General features: G+C 30.6%; 1 protein-coding gene across 1 annotated transcript; it reads left to right on the top strand.

The window, feature by feature from the left end:
* Positions 1 to 9849: 9849 nt before the first annotated feature.
* On the top strand, positions 9850 to 11534 carry LOC109816197 (short-chain dehydrogenase reductase 2a). Its single transcript, XM_020381098.3, has 2 exons — positions 9850 to 10029; positions 10597 to 11534. Exons 1-2 carry the CDS (start codon positions 9944 to 9946, stop codon positions 11429 to 11431), a joined length of 921 nt encoding a protein of 306 aa, XP_020236687.2. The 5' UTR covers positions 9850 to 9943; the 3' UTR covers positions 11432 to 11534.
* Positions 11535 to 13726: the final 2192 nt, after the last annotated feature.

Below are 13726 nucleotides of genomic sequence, written 5' to 3'. Positions count from 1 at the left end.
TCTACTCCCATGGAACCTGGAACGAAGTTATCTAAAAATGGAGAAGCTGAAAAAGTTGATGCAAGCAGGTACCGAAGCCTAATCGGAAGTCTAAGGTATTTGACAAGTACAAGACCCGATCTGATGCTAAGTGTGGGAATTGCAAGCCGCTTTATGGAGGATCCGAGGTATTCTCATTGGAAAGCATTGAAGAGGATACTAAGGTATGTGAAGGGGACGATGTCACTTGGACTGTGTTTCACTAAGTCGGACAACTACCAACTTACTGGATACTTGGACAGTGATTGGTGTGGAGATGTGGATGATCAGAAAAGCACAGCTGGGTACGTATTCTTCATGGGAAACACGGCTTTCACTTGACTATCAAAGAAACAACCAATCGTAGCTCTATCAACGTGTGAAGCAGTATGTATCAACATCTTGGAGTGTCCACCATGCAGTTTGGCTTAGAAACTTGCTAAGCAAACTGGAGATTATGAAAGCTGAGAAAGTATTGATCCGAGTAGATAACAGGTCAGCAATCGAGTTAGCCAAAAATCCAATCAATCATGAAAGAAGTAAGCACATCGATGTCCGATTTCATTTCATCAGGGAGAAGGTGAAAGAAGGAAGCGTGGAGCTTGAACACGTAGGAAGTAAAGAGCAAGTAGCTGATATCTTTACAAAACCATTGCCGACAACAACATTTCAGGAGTTAAGGAAGTTACTCGGAATGAAATAAGAAGGAGAAATTTAAGCTTATGGGGGAGTTTTGTTAGATAATCTTAAATTTTAGAGATATCCGAGTTAGTTTATCTGTTTTATTTGTTTCAGTTTAGATAAGATAGTTTTTGATAAGATTTGTTTTGATAAGATACTTTGTTATCTTCTTGTTAATTTGGTACGTTGTACAATGGCTATTTAAAGGTCATCTCTTATTCAATAAAAAGTACAGTGAGTTGCTACGTTCACCCAATACTAGTATTACTCGTCTCTCTTAATTTTCTACAAAAAGAGTTGAATCAGATTGGTAATTTATTGGTCCCTGATGACAATTATCGCAAATTCGAGGATTGGATTATTCCTATTTTTGAGCAGATGTTGAGGGAACAAAATATTGAGGTATTTTATTTTTATACTTCTCCGTTCAATGTATTAGAAAATTTATATGGTTTGGTTTTAGAAAGGACACTCGGAGTCACATTTATTGTTCAAGTTTTCTGCATTTGTAATTTGCTTTAGTATATTAGTTCTAACTCGTGTCTAGTTTGTGCTAACCAAAATCAAATTAAATTTATTTTTTGTGCGATCGAATGATAAAACTTTTATGAAGCATGTTCTTTTTTAGTTTTCACTTGTCAATTTTATGATTATCTGACACTTGAATGTGTTGTGGACACCATCTAAGTTAATATATAGCCTGATTGGGAAAGGAAATAAATAATGAAAGCTCTTATATTTAAGGCAAGAATGATACCAACATTGACTTTTTAGTTAATTTTTCTATTCCCTGTATCCTATTTCGGATTCAAATGATTTTGCTTGTTCACTATTGTCCATATTTCTTGTGGCGTGTTTTTTAGTATCCACAAAACACAATGTAGTTGTTTGAGGGAAATGAATGAATGATCAGTTTAGGAGGTGGCCTTCCAAAACATCACATTTTCAACGCCAATATGATGCGCAACAGTGCAAACTTGTCATAGTTCTTAAACTTTTGCCATGCATTGCTTAAGGATCATCGGTTTTTACATTATTCTAGCCATGCTTATCAACATCTTCATTTAGTAATGGTTATAATATACCTTCGTTAAGTTGTTGAACAATAAACTAATATTTGACAACTCAACCATGTTGCTGGTATGCATGAATTAAACAATGGTACCAAAGGCCCAGCAATACCATGTCCCTTAAATGTCTTTGTATTGCATTAAAACAGGTACACTGTGATGCAATGCACCGATAAAAAATTACTGTCAAGTTCATTTTAGTTGTGTTGTGTTTGAGTTTGAGGATCTTGATGGACCATTTGCCATTGGTATTTAATTTGATTCCTAAGCTTCACTTAACATAGTAGATCATGTAAGCATTTTTGTCCTTTCAAATGTAATCCATTAATTCTGACAGCGTGGGAAGTCAGGGATTATAAATTTAATGATCATTTTTTTTATTGGAACTGTGGATGATTGTACTAATATATAGGACAAATAAGGCTTGAAAAACTAACTGATTATATCGGGTACTTTTAATATTTTTCAACTAGTGGCAACATTTCATGTAGGTGAAAAGTTGTAATAGTACAACTAATTTGAATTATAGTTGTTTGTTACCATTGCATTGCGAAGTCTAGTTTAAATATTAAATAATGCTTGCGATAGTTTAATTTATTTCTAATTTGACGGAGTGAAATAATCACAATGAAAAGTGAAACTCATATTCTATGCTTGAATCCTTCACAAAGTTGGATGCTTGGATAACATTTGAAGATTCGATTTTAACTTTTGTATGGTCAATGAGGATACGGTGGAGTCTGGGAACTAAAAGTAAGGCAACGATTGTTCCTTTGTTAAGCTTTAGATTGTGTAAGACTGTATCTAAATTGAGTTAGATGAGTTGTACGTATTTTTGGTGAGAAGTACAGTTGATTTTGAAAGGAGAAAAATGTATATAAAGTTTTTTTTTGTTGAGAATTGAGTTCTATAAACTCATTTCTTCATATTTGAGAGATAGTTTAGAGAGATGAGCTCTAATTCTGAGTCTTTTCTTCTCCCTAAACCTTGTCTTGATGAACAAATCTTTTTCTCAAGATTTCTTACCTTTTCTTGTATGTTTTGATTTAGGTTCAAAAGTTTTAAATTGCTTCGATTTTGTTTGGAGTTCTTAGAAGAACTCAATTCTTTTCTTCTTTTCTCCTCATCCTCTTGGAGTGGTTGTTGAGGTAAGGGAAGTTAGAATTGTTTTATTTGACATGTGTGGGTTTTGCCTGAATTGAAATGAAGAATGAGGGTGGATATGTTGGTGAACTACATGATTTTGTTTAAGAATGTTGAATTTGAGTGGGTTGGGTTCATGAAGGTGAAATTGGAGGATTCACTTTATTTGTAGTTGCATGTAGTTTTTGATGCCAAAACTGAGTTGTGGGTGTTGTAAATGTATGATACAATGCTTTGCATGCTTTGGATTTTCTGATTTTCAGGTACTTGGGGCAATTTACGAAGTTTGCATTCGCAGATTTCTATTGTTACGTCAAGCAAGCCTTCATGGCATCGACCGTAGTTCCAACCAGGGGTCCTTATCTCCTTTACCCTAGGCGTAGGATTGGCGATGTGGGATGTGAAGAGATATTCGTCTTGGGTTGGGATGATGTTAGGTGTGATTTGAATGTTTTTGGGTGTGATAGTATGGGAAAGTCTTTCACTTGGTTACACTAGGTCCTAATTGGGCAGCACCAACCGGGATCTAGCCAAAGGCTTCCTACCTAAACGACGTTGGACGCCACTAAGGTGATGTCGGGCGAGAGTCAAGAAGAGACTTTCTACTTGATATGAGGCCAGACATGGGTTTGTCCACACCAAGTATGTGGTCCCATGGGGTCTCCACCTCAGTCACGTTGAGTGCGATTTGGATGGCATTGGGTGTGAGGGAGGCAGAGAGTTCCTTGCCTTGATGGCGTCGAGCACGAGTTATGTTGTACCGAGCATGAGATGCTTGGATGGAAGGTTATTTTTGGTATGTTGTATAATGAACATGAGTAAATGTATGAGTTTTATTGCATGTAGAATGAAGTATGAGAATTGTAGTTCTATGTATGTTGATTGGATATAACATATGTAGATGTTTATATGGTATTGGATGGTGATGAACATATGTATATTGTATATATGTATTTATTGTTGATCTTTATATATATTGACTAGATGTGGTGTATAAAGGTGATGTATGGTGAGGTGTGGATGTTGAGAATGCGATATAACATTAAGGCATGTTGGTTAACTTTGGATTTGAAGAAAGAAAATATTTTTTAAATAAACTGAAGATCCCATATAAAAAATCTTGGAGTGATACTCGAGTAGGCCACTGCTGGAAAACCTTTCTTGAGTAAGTGTGTCTCTTGGAGTGGATTTTGAGGTATGTTGAATCTCCTCTAAGTCCTTAGTTAGTGGTTGGGTAAGGTAGGAGGTCAAAGACTATAACCCTTAACTATATACCTGGAAAGGTTGTGTGGTTCCTTATAGATGGCTAGTGGGCTAACTTCACATGTGGCTTGGTAATGCATGCCAAGGTCGTGATATGCCTATACCCAGTTATACCACAGCTAATGCTAGAACCAAACTTTTCTAGTGTAAGTGACGAAATTTGAGAAATTATGTTGTTGGGATTAGTGATCCAATTTGGTTGATGGATGTTCATATGCATTGTTGGATGTTTTGTATGATATGTTTTGGATGAGATATATGTTGACTTTGGAATGTTTAGCTTTCATATATGGTTATGATATGATGTTCGTATGTTATAAAATTATTTTTTATGCTTACATGTTTTTGAACTCTAGTTTACCCTTGTTGTTTCCATGGTAGTTTGGATTGTGATGATCATATGTTGTATGAGAGCAAATCAAGATTAGACTTAAAGAGTAGTTGCTGGTAAGTGTGACCTTTTTGCGAGTGTTGGTATTACTATTATAACTTGTATAATTATGTTCGACTAACACTAAGACATATAGTTTATTTTAGAATTATTATATATAAGTTTATATAACTTCACTATATTAGTTCGAATGTTTAACTTTATAGTCATGTTATGGATGGATACATGTACTTGTTCCTTCTATAAATTGATATATCACTAGTTATCTAATTCTACTACTACTTGTAGTGATTTCGAGTAATGTAATGATTATGACATATCATTATAGATTGCATTAACCTTTGACAAGCACCTTTATGACAAAATAATAAGATGTAAATGGTTGTATTTTGCTTTTTTATTTATTTATTTATTATAAACTCTCTTACAAAGGACAGAAGTGAATTCATTTTTATTTCCTTTTTTGCTAATGATTTTTTTTATATGGAAAATTTCACCTAAAGTAGACTTATGAATTGAGCCAAATGGAATACTATATAGCATTACATATGAATTGAACAGAATGGAACACTACGATTTCGTGTTTTCTTCATGGTGTTCTGTTTTTCTGTGAAATTCACATATATCATTTTTTTAATCTCCATGATTTACAGTTTTCTATGTTTTATTTTAGTTCATTTTTCGTTTTTACTCCTTTATGTTTTGTTCTTCTCTTAATACATTTTAATCTAACGTTTTATTTCATTCCATTTTTCAAACAGTTAAAAACATGATGAAATTTTGTTACTGTGTTCTAGCGCATTTTTTCAAATATTATAGAACTGTTGAAAATTTTACTGGTTGAAATTTGTAACAAATCACAAAATTTTTGTGGGTTCTTCATTTAATTAACTTTGTTTATTATTGTTTTTTTTTAATAAGTTTTAATAAATTGGAGTATAAGTTTTTTCCAGTAATTTTTTCTGCTGGTGGAGAGTAGAGTGAGATAAATTTATAAAGACTTAACGACCATTGTGAAAAGACATTTTGCACCTTTTATTTTAAAATATAAACAATAAAATTAAAGTGAACTGTTAGCAATAAAATAACTAGGTAATAAAACTCCAAGCGTGTGGTTTAGCGGTAATGGTTGATCCACGCTTAAGCAGGGGTTTGAATCCTGCCTTGTGTATGCAGCCGCGTTAAATCTTGGGGCCAGCTATCCCACCCTTTGAGGTGCCTCCAACGTAGCGAGAAGATTAGTCACTGTTATCGGCGGTGAATACTTCAGGAACGAACCAAAAAAATAAAACTAGGTAATAAGCAATTTTTGAATAGTTGTTGGAGTGAGAAAAACTAAAGAGAATAATTTAAGAAGTAATTATAGGGATAAGATTATCTTTAAAGAATTGTATATAATAAAAAGATATGAACGTAGAAAAGAAAAATTGTACCAATTTTAATATTGATGATGAAAGTTCCAAAGTTTTTCCTAGTGACAAATATAATCATGGGTCAATTTTAAGAATATTAACAAAATGAGAGGGTGAAGAAGGATTAAAATAAATTCATATTAAGTCATAAACAGTGGGCGTGACATTGGTTAAAGAATCAAAGAACAAAACCATAACTTAGGAAAGGTACACCCAAATACCGAAGAAAACACCCTTGGTTAATTAATTAATCTGTGTCGCACTGACCTAGATTTTGATTATGTTAGTGAATAAAGTCATCTTTCTTACAATATTTTTCTAATATTTTATAAACAAAATATTAAGTAAAAGTAGATATATATATTTAATGGTTTAAAAGAATTTAATATTATCTTCATTTATCCATAAAGATATTTAAGAGTATTTTAGCGTATTTCTTTCAATCGGTTACGATTTTTATGTTTTATTTTTTTAATTATATTATTAGTATAAATTATTAAACAATTATAAATATTATTGACGCTTTTACATAAAAATAATGTTAAAAAATGTTTGAAATATCTTTAAAATTAGGTTAAGAAAAAAGTAAATAATTATTACATTAAAATGAAAAAATTATTCATCACTTTTAAATAATTAAAAAAATTATAAAAATATTTAATATTCGTCAAATGGTCAAGGTCAACCGACATATTTTTGTCGCACTACATTGAACGTGCAGGCGTTAGCCAATATTTAAATGTCTCGTCCTTTATGTTAAGAGTTTAATTTTTATATGATTTTTAATATCATTAATTAATTAATTAAAATATTATTAATATTTTTTTTATTATAAATGACAATAAGATATAAAAAAAAAGTTTTTTTATATAAAAAAATGTAAAAAATACTTTATTCTATACATAAACTATTTACTCATATTGTATAAAAGAGTAATATGATTTATTAAATTTTAAGTCATAACCATGAAGCCTGAATTAATAGTCAAAGACGCGGAAGAGTAAACTAAGCAAAGGGGAAACTAAGAAATTAATAAGGATTTGATTCAACGGCCACGTACAATTTTTATTTAGAACTACCAAGATGAAACACGTGTGAGTGATTTCTTTATGCTTATTTAAAATTAAAATAAAAGATAATAGAAATTATATATAAATATAATAGTAGGTGTTTTGTTTTTGAAAATTGGGTATTTTATTTTATAGTTGTTATTCCAGTAGTATGTTGCTCACAAAATGGAGAGGAAAAAAAAAAGTTACACATGATTACATAAATTGTTTTAATGAGGATCTTATTTGAATCGATAAGGCTACTAGCAAATTTCTCTTTATAAATATTTAACATATGTGTATAACTTATAATTTGAATGTACCCTTTATACATAACATAAATGATTTTACATTTTTTTCTTTGTCAATGAAAATCAAATTTGGTATATAGAATTTACAAAACTCACACATCTATCAATTGAATTAAATCCATTGATGTTACATTTTGATGAAAGAGGAATACGACATAGAGAAAAGAAATAAAAATAAAATAAAATAATGATTTAACTCCTGTAAAGTGAGAAAAATAAAATATAATGATAATTATTAATTAAAAAAATTAATAATAAATATTATAATTAATTTTAAGTTTAATTATATATATATATATATTTGATTTTATCATAATTTTCTATTATTAATTTTCTAATCAAAGATTATTATTATATTTTATACTCTAAAATATACTCTTCATGTTAAAAGAGTCAAATTCATAAAATAAAAAATGAGTTTGATAGATAAAAAAAAATGATAAAAAAAAAAAGTTAGATGGCCAACTAGTTATTTTTACTCTATATTTCACTTATTTATTTTTTATTCGCTTAAAACAAGTATATTTATCTATATCCCATTTCTGCATATTTTCATTAATTCACTTTTTTTTTTTTGTTAACTTGTTTTCTATTTTTTTGCCTGCCAAATGAAACATTAAAGTGTACCCAATCTATTAGTTAAACATTTTATTTTTATCTATTTTTTTTCACCAAGTAGACCATAAAGAAACATTACACCTATAAAAGCATATACGTGGAACTTGTTTTTAATTATGTTAACTCAAGCGACTCTTATTTCAAGTATAATATCATATGTGAAATAATAGTTTTAGAAATATTATATTAAAAATATCATTTTTATACATATCTTAAGTTGGTATTTAGTAATTTTAGAAAAATTAAACTTTTAATAAAATAAAATTATTAGATGAAATGCGACTTCATTCTTTCGCATGTCTTCTGATAATTTTGTTTTATTAAAAGTTTAATATCAGAATAAAAAGAACTTTGGGTGTAATGAGTGAAGATAAAGTAATTATTGTAGAAAATAATTTTTATCTTTTACCATTAGAATATTAGAATAAGAAGCAAGAGAAACATAGGCATTTTCATTCTAAAAAATCAACAATTGCTAGGTAGAATATTTTTTCATAAAGTACCAAAGATGAAAATAGAATTTTTTACATAAATAATATTTTTTTTAAAAAAATTACAAAAGTAACATCTGTACAACATTATTTACTCAACTAGAACCAATCACTGTTCATGTTTAGAATTCGGTTCCCCGAGAACTGAATTATGAGCTTCAATTTTTTTTTTGTGCTCAGAATTTGGTTCCCCGGAAACCGAATTCTGAGTTGTTTTTAATTTTTTTTTGCGTTTCTGGGAAGTGGAACGGGCCGTTCTGAAAGTAGAACGACCCGTTCTGCTTAAACAAATAGAGTGTTATTTTTGAAATTGGAACGGCCCGTTCTGCACCCGTTCCAATTTCAAAAATAACAATCTATGTGTTTAAGCAGAACGAGCCGTTCTACTTCCGGAACGGCCCGTTCCACTTCCCAGATTCGCCCAAACTGGGCCTCAAACGCAAAAAAAAAAAAAAATTAAAACAACTCAGAATTCGGTTACTGGGGAACCGAATTCTGAGCACAAAAAAAAAGGAAAAAAAAATATTGAAGCTCAGAATTCGGTTCCCAGGAAACTGAATTCTGAGCATGAATAGTGATTGGTTCTAGTTGAGTAAATAATGTTGTACAGATGTTACTTTTGTAATTTTTAAAAAAAAATATTATTTATGTAAAAAATTCGATGAAAATATGATATTTCCATATTCATTTTCGAAAATATTTTTTGATACCTTCAAATAACTGATTTATTTTTAAAAAAACAAAAGGATTGTCCTATACTCCTATTTTTCAGATGGGATTAGTCAAAATTTAATATCTTTTTTTAAACAAACAAGGATTTGACATAAAAAACTTCAATCAGGCATTAAAATTCTAATGTTTCTAATACTTGAATCTGTGCAAAGATCACATCAAAACATTTTTAATTGAGATTCAATTTAATAATTGTACAGTTGGTACACTGCACAGTGTACAGTACTCTGTTCATATATTTTTATTCTTTTCTCTTAAGTTCGTACACATATCACTAACTAGGGTTCAGACTTTAGAGAGAAAAAAATAATAATAGTAATCCTGTATACTTGGAAATAAGTCCTGGCAACAGGAAGTAAAGACCTAAAAACAATAACCAATGATTTTGTAATAACAACTAGAACCAAAGAAGAAGAAAAAAAACAATTAACACAGATTTGGAAATGAAAAGTCTTATCGATCCACTCTAATTTTAGGGCATAAAAAAGTTCAACAAAGAGGGAAAAAAAAAACAATATGATATAATAAATAATAAATGAAAAATAGTCAAAAGAAAAGTAATAAATATTTTCTAAATATAAGATAATTTGAAAATAACATAGCCCCACAGATCCAACCATTACAACCCCTGAACCCCAAAATCATTTCATGTACTATAAATAGCCTTGTTTTCCATTCTAACAGCACTTGCTCTGTAAGCCTTTGCTTCCTCTGTCTCTCTTGTTTTTCTCTCCATTGCCTTCATTATATACTCTGCCACAGCTATGGTTGCTGAAGTAATGCCTGAAAAACCCCTTCAAGGGGTTCCCATCCTTTCAAGAGAGACCAGCTTCTCTTCTTCACCTAGAAGGTACTAATTTCAATTTTTTTTAAAAAATCATACATTTCACTTTGTGACTCTTTTATTATTTTTTTAACAGGTATATATAATTTGATTAGATACAAATTTAAAAGAATTTTTAGAGGTTTTTATATTAAAAATGAATAATTTTTTCAATAATTCTTCTAAACTTATATTTTAACATTATTGAGTATTTTTGGTTTGGTGGTGAAAAACAATGATAAGTTCACCACAAAAGTAAACTATTTATTGTTTTCAACAAAAATCATAAATAACGCTAAAATGTTTTGGGTTAGAGGGAAATTTTGAGAGGCATATTGAAAACGATTAGTCCACAATCTTCAACCTTGTATTGTTCTTCAAAATAAAGCAAAACCATGATCACCCCATTAATCTCAAAAGAAGCAAAACACTTCCTTTCATTAGTTTTTCCAATTACAAACAATCCGAACATTTTGTAGCCAGGTTTAATTTTACACACGACATTGTAAACTTGATATGCCTCCAGAGTTAACAAGACTATTAATTTTCAATCATTCAAAAACAACGCTTACCAACTGTTTGATATTGTTACAGGTTGGAAGGCAAGGTTGCTATTGTGACCGGTGGTGCCAGAGGGATAGGAGAAGCAACAGTTCGAGTTTTCGTGAAGAACGGTGCAAGGGTTGTGATTGCAGATGTTGAGGATGCACTTGGCACAATGCTTGCTGAGACCTTGGCTCCTTCAGCCACCTATGTTCACTGTGATGTCAGCATGGAAGAAGAAGTTGAGAATCTGGTGAGTTCCACAGTTTCTCGGTTTGGTCAAGTGGACATAATGTTCAACAATGCTGGGGTGCTAGGGAACCAGTCCAAGAACAAGAGCATCATAAACTTTGACCCTGATGAGTTTGACCGAGTGATGCGTGTGAACGTGAAGGGAATGGCCTTGGGGATCAAGCACGCGGCAAGGGTGATGATTCCAAGGGGAATTGGGTGCATAATCTCCACTGCTAGTGTTGCTGGGGTCATGGGGGGGCTTGGCCCACATGCCTACACTGCCTCAAAGCATGCCATTGTGGGGCTCACAAAGAACACCGCTTGTGAGTTGGGGAGGTATGGGATAAGGGTCAATTGCATTTCACCCTTTGGGGTGGCCACAAACATGCTTGTGAATGCTTGGAGAAGTGGTGCTGCTGATGATGATGGTGATGATAGTGTGATCAATTTTGGGTTGCCTTTCCCTGAGGAAGTGGAGAAAATGGAGGGGTTTGTCAGAGGGCTTGCCAACTTGAATGGAACAACTCTTAGGGCTAAAGATATTGCTGAGGCTGCACTCTATCTTGCTAGTGATGAATCCAAGTATGTTAGTGGTCATAATCTTGTTGTGGATGGTGGAGTCACCTCCTCTAGAAATTGTATTGGTTTGTGATTTTTTTTTTTTACTATTTTGGGATTTTGGTCAATGTAGGGTGGAGAAGCTTGTAAAATTATTCATTTCAATATAATTGTAGTTACTTTTTTTTTTTTTTTTTTTCTCTAGGCATCATATGTTAGGATTATCAAATCAATAGCAAGGATATCATGTTTTGAAATTCCGTTACATATTAAAGTTCTATTTTCTTAGAAAGAGTTTCATGTTAACTCAATTTTACAAGTTAATTTATCGAAACAATAGTTATTCTAATTTAAAGAATTTCATGCTACCTCAATTTTACAAATTAATTTATTGAGATGAAGGTTATTTTAATTTATATATACTATTATGTTTACACTATTTATTAATGTGAAATTTAACACAATCTCACATCAAACAGGTAAAATTTGAACATATTACATGTAAAGTTTATAAAATTAAACATTTATAAGTGTTAAAAGGTGTTAAAACTAATAACATAAATCAACTTGAGTTGATTAAATGATAGAGACTAATGTTATTTAATTAAATAATTAGAATTTGAATTGATTCTTGTATATACAAAAGAGTTCAAACTAATTAGAGGAGATATTTACTTACACCTTTTGATAATAAAAAAAGATTAAAATAAAAAATTCAACAATTTATCACTTAATTAAAATTTGAGTTTAGAGGACTCAACTCAATAAAACTAATTAGCTCATGAAATAAAAGTTATCATGGACTATTATACTATTATCACCATATCGATGCCGAATCGGAATCTTCAACACAATTGGTTAGTTATATATGGATGATTGTATGGGTATATACAACTGATCTTATTCTAGCTACTTCTTGTGAACAATAATCGATTCAAGAACTAAGAGACGTGTTAATGCTTAATATCATTAGTTTCTTTAGTCTTGCTTTTGAATTTTAATATAATAGGATCGGATAGGATGGTATGATATATATAGTGTCTGCATGGTCGTTTGAAGGCAAGGCCGGCATTATTAATCTTTAGATTGTACTTACCTCATGTGGGGAAGTGCATTTTTGTGGACTAATAATGATGGCACGGACATATTACACGCTTAATATTATCATTAAAAGAGATCGATATTATTATAGGGTAAGATACAGTTATTAGGGTATATATATATATAAGAGTTATAATTACACCGGTGTGTAACTTTTACTAAGTATTACATCGTTAAATAACTTTATATTAAATGTGAATTTTGTAAATCTAACCGTTAGGTTGAAAATTCATATCTCTTAGATCATATATACAAAATTTTATATTAATCCAACATGATTTGATACTTCATTTTTATAAAACAACATTAATATAATATATTTATTTTAAAATATACTAAAATATGAACACTTTAATTACTTTCAAGTTATTGTTCAATTTTAACAAAATTTGATATACATGTATAAAGTGATATGAACTTTCAATCTAACAGTTAGATTTATAAAATTCACAATTAATATAAAATTATTGAACGGTATAATACTTAGTAAAAGGTATATTGGTACAATTATAACTTCCCACTTATATATATATATGTGTAATATACTAGAATGTACAACACAAGGCTACTGATGACTATTGGAGGTAAAGTATTTGAGATTGTCCTACACCAAGAAAGATCCCTGGCTGCTCAATAGTATTATTTTTATTTATTAATATTTCACTTAAACATTTAAAATTAAAAGACTTCTTAAATCTTTTAGTAAGAAAAATTTAGTCAAAAAAGTCATTTTCATATGGTAATTTATGTAACTAAGAGCATATGGAAGTTGTTTATAAGCAACTCCCTGTCTCGTATCACTGTCAAATCAGCTCTGACCTATTTTATGGGTTGCTTAAATTTTAGCCGAGTTGCTTGTAAAAACAACTCTGCTAAAATTTAAGCAACTCATAAAATGAATCAGAGCTAATTTAACAATGATGTGACATAAAGAATTACTTATAAACAATCTCTATTGCAGATGGTCTAATATTTGTTGAAAAAATAGATGTTATTTCAAAGAAATAACATCAGACAGAAGAAGATTTGAAAACATAATGAGTTTGAAAATAATATAATGAATGACTCATACAAAGAAAATTCCTGGGTTATGTGAAAGAAACATGATATAGGAGGTTTCTTGTAACTTTCCTTAAAATGGTTGAGTCCAGGTATCATTAAAAATCTGAAAGGTCAATCATCTATTACAACCATATATTTTTTAATTTGAAAAGTCCTGGTCCTGGTTTCAGGTGATTGGACTGCTGCAGGGAGAATAATGAAGTAGATGAAGCTGTTGTCAGGTTCC

This window comes from Cajanus cajan, chromosome 3, assembly GCF_000230855.2.
Source record: "Cajanus cajan strain Asha chromosome 3, NIPB_CcT2T_4, whole genome shotgun sequence".
Classification (NCBI taxonomy): Eukaryota; Viridiplantae; Streptophyta; class Magnoliopsida; order Fabales; family Fabaceae; genus Cajanus; species Cajanus cajan.
This window is presented reverse-complemented; position numbering and strand designations above follow the sequence as displayed.